The sequence below is a fragment of the Monodelphis domestica genome, chromosome 3 (genome assembly GCF_027887165.1).
Source record: "Monodelphis domestica isolate mMonDom1 chromosome 3, mMonDom1.pri, whole genome shotgun sequence".
NCBI lineage: Eukaryota > Metazoa > Chordata > Mammalia > Didelphimorphia > Didelphidae > Monodelphis > Monodelphis domestica.
Window position 1 is genome coordinate 85,500,460 of NC_077229.1, and position 7,399 is coordinate 85,507,858.

Genomic DNA, 7,399 nt, shown 5'->3' on the forward strand with positions numbered 1-7,399 from the left:
GGCTGCATATGAACCTAGAGAAATGATTTAAATATGCTTCATTTTTTTTAAATGGGAAATCTTCATTGTTGCTCAAAATCCCCATTTCCACAATCGGAAACTTTCCTCCTTATTTACATCAGCTCACTCAAAGGGTTTAATAATTTAATGTTATACATCCCAGTAGAATGTAAGATCCTTGATGGAGGGGACATGTTTTTGTCTTCCCAGGATTTAGCACAATATCTTGTATATAGTAAGGTTTAATAAATGATTCTGGTTGTATTTCCTAAAGTAGTGCAGCATTTTTCTATTTATACTTACTCATATTCTATATCATCTGAAACACAGGAAGAGAGAGAACAACAGACAGACAGAGAGACAGAGAGAGAACCAGGGAATGCATTCTAATCCCCATTGCATAAAGAAATTAACATTTAGGAACTTTAAGTGACTTGTCCAGGGACAAATAACTATTATAACTGGAAACCTGGGGAACTCAGGTTTCTAATGATGTACAGAACTTTTTTTTAAGCAGATGTTCTGATGAAGACAAGATATAAGATCTGGGTGTGATATTCTGGAAGTGCCAGGAATAGAGGTCATGAAATAGAAAACCCATATGATCTATAGTCAAAGAGAAAAAATGTAACAAAGATATTATAGCCCTAAGGTGAGCTGGAACCCACATTTGGAATCCAAAATTTTTCCCCACCTGGGAGAATTTGGTCACAGTTATAAAAGCCAAATTCCTAGGCCTGGCTGGGGCTATACTTCATCACTGAGAAGAAGCTGTTCTGCTCGTCACCTTCCTCAGAGTATCCTTCATGTCCTTGTTCCTCAAGCTATAGATAGATGAGGAGGTTCAGCATGAGTATGATCACAGTATACATTGCTGAGGCAATTCAATTGAATTCTTCTGAGAATGTATAGATGAATAGCTCAGATATGCTCCAAACTTTATGCCATAGAATAGTGAAACAACATAGAGGTGAGACCCATAAGTAAAAAAAAATGCTTTAATCTTTCCCCAAGGTGATGGAATTCTCAATATGGTAGAAAAATATGAAGATAAAAGAGGGGGAAAATATCAAGCAGGAGGACATCAAGATGGTGTTGATGAGTTTTTCAAAGCAGGAGAGTTTAATAACTTCAAGGTGATTACATAAGAAGTAAGGGGAGCAGAGCCAAGATGTTGGAGTAGAGCAGTGAAGCTCAAGATCATCGTGAGAATCCCCTCCAACCAATAGTAAAATAACTCCAAAAAATGAATACAAGGGGGCAGTTGGGTAGTTCAGTGGCTTGAGAGCCAGGCCTAGAGACAGGAGGTCCTAGGTTCAAATCTGACCTCAGACACTTCCTAGCTGTGTGATCCTGGTCAAGTCACTTAGCCCCCATTGCCTAGCCCTTACTGCTCTTCTGCCTTGGAACCAATATTCAGTATTGACTCCAAGATGGAAGGTAAGGGTTTTAAAAAAAAAAAATGAATACAGGAGTGAAAGAACCAACAAGAAGACAGAGACAAGCAACTTTCAAGAAAAGAAAGACTTAAAAGGTGGGAAGAGAACATCTGGGGCACTGGAGTGAGAGGAGAGCACAGAGATGAGGAAATTGCAGCAGAAAGACATTAAACAACTTTCTCAGTCACACAGCCTGTATCTCAAGTTGGATTTGAACTGAGGTCTTCCTGACTCCAGGACAGCGCTGCCACCTAGCTGCTTATGTGAGTCTTCCTAATAAGATTAATCAATTACCAGAGCTGGAAAAAATATCAAAGCTTAGAATACAATGAAAGGCATAAATCAATCCTTGCTCCTCATAAGGAAATCACAGTTGAACAGGGAAGATAAAATGCAAGCAATTATGTAGAATAATTAGTACCTATATGTAGAATAAGCTGTAGATAATCAATGAAGGAAAATTGCCAGCATTAAGGGAAACAGGGCAAGGCTCCCCATAGTAAGAGGTGAGATTTTAGCTAAAGGAAGCCAGGAGATGGAGACAAGACTAAAAGTATAAAAAATTAAGTATAAACCTCTTAACCTCTATTGGCTTATTTCCTCGTTGATGTCAAATAAGGCAAAAACTGCAATGGGCTTGCAGGTGAGAGAGGAGCAGAAGCTGTCCTATCTCCAACTAGCCACAATGTGTCCATGAACACAACTCATCTCTATTGCTTTTGTGTTTGTTCTCATCTAGGTGATGCAGTAAATAAAATACCAGACCTGGAATGAAGAACACTAATCTTCCCAAATTCAAATCTGTACTCAGCAACTTACCCTAGAAAGCTGGGCAAGTCACACAATTCTATTTGCCTCGGTTGCTTCATCTGTAAAATGAGCTAAAGAAGGAAATTGAAAATTCTCTAGTATCTCTACCAAGGAAACCCCATATGGAGTCACAGAATCAGATGTGAGTAAACAAATACCTGGAGATAGAATTGCCTAGGTTCCATCTTTGTAAACTTTGAAAGGTTAGATCTATCAGAAGTCTTCCCTAGCAACCAGGGTCAATAGGGAGCACATAGACAAAATAACAGTTCTTGGCAGGCAGAAGAAACATCTATAGACAAGAGGTAGAAAGACATTGACCCAAGGTCCATGGCAGCTAGGGGATTGGACCCCTCTTGATGAAGAGCAATGGACACCCAACAAGGACCCCACCTAAAGGGAAATTCATGAGGGCTCCACAAAGGAAGAAAAGGACCTCCTGGGTCAGGAGTTTAGAGTAAGACTAAATCCCATGTAATCTCTATATCTATGTTTACTTTAAGTTTGAGCCCTCTCTCCCCAGAGACCTTGTGAATGCAGGGAAAGAATTCATCCCCCAGTTACAGGGACGGTGTTTTTTTAACTTGTGCCCCTGCTCTACATTCTGAGTAAATACTCTTTTATAAAAGTGAATAGAATTCCACTAGATAATATTATTATCTCTAATATTAATTATAATCCCTACTACTAATTAGGGAATGCGCCTTGTGGTGACTCATGAGTATCCATCTTAGAAGCCCACAACCCCTAGGGCTAAACCTAAAATCTTGAGGGGAGCATTAGTATTCACCATTCTGGGAATATAATTTGCCAATGCCAATAAGAGTTAAGAGAGACAGTCAAGAAAAAATTGCCACATAGAGGAAAAGGTAGAAGTTGAAACCATCTCCTAATCACAAAGTCATCTTTCTTTCAATTACACATGCTGCCTTTTGTAATATTTAATATAGAGGGAAAAGAAACTGTGAGAGACATAGGAAAGATGTTACAAAAATTCCTTTCATAAATAAAGTAAGGTTCATAAAGTTTAATTGACTTCTTAGTCAGATAGTTTACAAATGGTATGCTCAACAGTAGAAAACTCATCTTATGAATTTACATGAAAAGCTCTTCTTTAAGAATCCTCATTGGGAGGAAGTTTTGCAAAACCAGAAGTCAGTGTCAAATTTTTTTCAGAATTGAGGCCATATAGTTTTCTGAGAGAGACAGACAGATAGACAGTCAGAGACAGAGACAGAGAGACAGAGAGAGGCAGAGACAGAGACAGATAGAGACAGAGGCAGAGAGACGGAGACAGAAATAAATAGAAACAGAGACAACAGGAGAAAAAATAAAAAGAACATTAGCTTGGAGAGTACCAGGCATCATGTTTGGAATTTAAGATTTCTGATGACCAAGTATTTGATCACTACAAACAATAGCACATTCCCGGGTCCAAGGATCCTCCCAATCACTGTGAGAAGGTCGGTCTGATAGTGAGTCTCCTTAAAGCATCCTTTATCTCCTTGTTTCTAAGGCTATAGATGAAGGGGTTCAGCATAGGAGTGATCACAGTATACATCACTGAAGTGATTGAGTTCTTCCAGGAAGAATGAGCTGTTGAAGAGCTCAGGTACACTCCAAAAGCTGTGCCATAGAATAATGAAACAACACACAAGTGAGATCCACAGGTGGAAAAGGCTTTATACTTTCCCTCAGGTGATGGAACTCTCAGAATGGAAGAACAGATCTGACTATAAGAGAAAAGGATTCCTGTAAGAGGGACAATACCCAGCAAGCTAGTTGCAAAATACATCAGGATGTTATTGATGAAGGTGTCAGAACAAGACAGTTTCAGAACCTGACTAAGATCACAGAAGAAATGTGGGATGTTATGGTCTTTGCAGAAGGAGAGATGCATTGCCATCATGCTGTGGAGGAGGGAGATTAGAAGACTTACAATCCAAGACAACAGAACCAAGAGGCCACAGAGTTGTGTACTCATGATGGATACATAGTGCAAAGGGTGACAAATGGCCACAAAGCGGTCATAAGCCATCACAGTGAGGAGTAAATTGTCCATACAAGTAAAAACCATGAAGAAGTACATCTGGGCAAGGCAGCCAGCATAGGAGATGGCCTTGCTGTGCATCATGATATTTTCCAGCATCTTAGGCACAATAGTAGATACCAAACACAAATCCACAAAGGACAAGTTAGAAAGAAAGAAATACATGGGGGTGTGGAGATGGGAGTTGGAGCCAATAGCCAGCATGATGAGAAGGTTTCCAATCACAGTGACCACGTAAATGCTCAAGAACAACCCAAAGAGGGGCATTTCTTGCTCTAGCTTCTCAGAAAATCTCAGAAGGAGGAATTCTAAACTATGTGTTCTATTTAGTGGTTCCATGTGGATAATAGGTCTGTAGGAAAGAAAAAGAACAGGAAATGGAAATATAAACATCCCACATAATAAAGAGAATATGCAACAGAGACTTAGAAGACTTTGATTTGGACTGCAGATCTATCGCTTAATACTTCATGATCTTAAACAAGTTAATTCTTCTCTCAATCTGTTTCTTCACCCAAAAATTAAGCTCTGGATTAGGAAATCAGAGGATGGATTAATCCCTTCTTGTTCTTACATTCTATGAAATTACATTAATCATATTTAGAATATGCTATTTTATAATATGGAGAAGCTAAGTGGTGTAATGGATAGAATGGAGGCCTGAAGTAAGGAAGACTCAGATTCCTGAGTTCAAATATGAACTCAGACACTTACTGGCTTTGTGACCCTGGACAAGTCACTTAACTCTATTTGCCTCAATTTCTCATATGTAAAATGATCTGGAGAAGGGAATTATGAACTACTCCAGCATCTTTGTCAAAAGAACCCAAATTCCGAGAGAACCCACCAAGACCCAAATGGGGTCATAGAGAGTAGGACACCACTGAAGTGAACAACAAATTATATAATATAAGCAATATATAAAAACTGCTTTCAGGATCTGCACCCTTTGACCTAAAAAATGTACTCTTGGATCAGAGCTTGACGTATCAAGCTTCAAGAGCCCTCCAACGTGGGAGCAGTAAAATGGCAGAATGTTGGGGTAGGTTCATGTCACATGAATAAAATTTCAGGACTGAGAGGCAATAAACAACTAGAGCAGGGATTCTTAACATTGATAAGTAATGGACCCACTTGGCAATCTGGTAAAGCCAATGGAGATCTCAGTTAGAAATTGGGAAAATGAAGATGTAATTTTTTCCCAGTCCAGTTCACATACCCCCATGAAATTTATGCAAAGTCACCCTCCCCCAAAAGGAGACAATGATTTTTAATTTAATAACTCCTGAAATAGACCCATCCTTACAATAAAAATATGATCATGGGAAAAGCAGGCAGAGACAAGAAGCTAGAAAAATGAACAAAACTATGAAATCAAAGTCAGTCTTCAGTCTTGGATCTGGAAACTGAGGCAATAGCAGTAGAGTCCAAAGCCATGCCCAAGTCCAACAATGCATACACAGAACAGTTTGCTCCAAATGATGCATTCATTATGCTGCCATTTTCAGAGGTTCAGGACAGTCAATACAAATTTATTAAGTACCTACTATATGTCAGGCACAGTGCTAAGCTCTGGGTAGAATGAGAATCAATGTGTGGAAATTAGAGAGACAGATTTGGGTTCCACACCAGGAAGAAATCTCTACCTAGCCTATCTGACCATTAAATGAATAGACTTCCTCAGGAAGTTGTGAGCTTCTGCTCAATGGAGGTCTTCAAGCAGACACTAAATGAATATCTGTCAGGGATATTATTTGTCTGTCAGATTTGAAACATCAGTATTATCTTTGACTCCATCCCCTTAATTATAATAATAACAATAGCTATAATTTATGTCATGATCTAAAATTTACAAAACACCTTTAAAATATATAATTTGATTCACACACAACTTTGGAAGTAAATACTATTATTATTTCCACCTTATGGATGAAGAAACTGAGGCAGGCAAAGAGGTTAAGTGACTTGCCAAGTACCACACAGCTAGTTAGTGCCTGAGGTCCCATTTGAACTCAGACCTTTCTGACTCCCAGCCCAACATTCCATACACTACACTAATAGCTGTTTTGCATAGATCTTGGTGGACTGATACATAATAAAATAAGAAGTAAGAGAGCAATAGGTGGCACAGGACATAGAATGCCAGTCCTGGAATCAGGAAGATTCATCTCCCTGAGTTCAAATCTAGCCTCAGATACTTCCTATCTATGTGTCTCTGGACAAGTCACTGAATCCTGCCTGCCTCTGTTTCTTCATCTGCAAAATGCCCTGGAGAAGGAAATGACAAACCATTCCAGTATCTTTGCCAAGAAAACCCCAAATGGGGTCAAGAAGAGTCATACACAGTTGATAAAACAACTAAACAACAATATTTACATAATGACTAAAATAAAATCCATGAACTCAAGGGAAGTTAAAATCTGAGTAAAGGAAAAACCAGTGAAGAAGGTCTAACAGAAGAGATAATGAAGGATCTGTCCTTCACTACAGAGTAAAACTTGATAGTTAGATCAGAATATTACATCCATTGTCAGATTAATTTTTTTGCTTTGTCAAATTAGGGGAGGAAGTGTTCCTTCTGAATCTAGAGCGGGAAGAATGTTCTCCCTATCCTCCTTAATCCTAACATTTCCCTCTGAGACTCTTCCTCCTAAATTATACCACATATATAATTGTTGTCCCTCTCCCCCACTACCCCTACCATTAAACTGTAAGCTACCTGAGACCACTAACTGGTTTTTTCCTTCCATTGCATCTCCAGCACATAGCACAGTGCCAAGCACTGAATAAATACTAGTTGACTGACTAAAATGACTGTGATGTCAAAATAAGAGGCACCAGTAAAATTCATTTTAATTTCTAAGAACTGAAGGGGACTTCAGAGTTTGGATTATCAGAACCAGAAGAGACCTTCCAGCAAAAAACAATGTCAGAGCTGGAAGGAACCTTAAGGATTGCCTACTCTCCAGTCCCCTATATTTATCTGTGTAAAAAATAAGCCCCAGAGAGGAGCCACAGTTTGCCCATCCTTTTAAACACTGAGTCAAAACCCAGGACAGAACCCAGGTCAGGATCACACATTTAGATCTATAGGCAGGGG

General features: G+C 39.1%; 1 protein-coding gene across 1 annotated transcript; it reads right to left on the reverse strand.

The window, feature by feature from the left end:
* Nucleotides 1-3,699: 3,699 nt before the first annotated feature.
* On the reverse strand, nt 3,700-7,049 carry LOC100012756 (olfactory receptor 7A10). Its single transcript, XM_001367084.4, has 2 exons — nt 7,019-7,049; nt 3,700-4,607 (listed from the first exon to the last, which is right to left on the reverse strand). Exons 1-2 carry the CDS (start codon nt 7,047-7,049, stop codon nt 3,700-3,702), a joined length of 939 nt encoding a protein of 312 aa, XP_001367121.4.
* Nucleotides 7,050-7,399: the final 350 nt, after the last annotated feature.

Excerpts from the sequence above, each read along its gene's own strand:
- LOC100012756 (XM_001367084.4), bottom strand. The coding sequence starts at position 7,049 with ATGGAAGGAAAAAACCAGTTAGTGGTCTCAG. Across the intron at positions 4,608-7,018 it reads AAACCAGTTAGTGGTCTCAG|AATTCCTCCTTCTGAGATTT; the intron begins GTAGCTTACAGT and ends CACATAGTTTAG.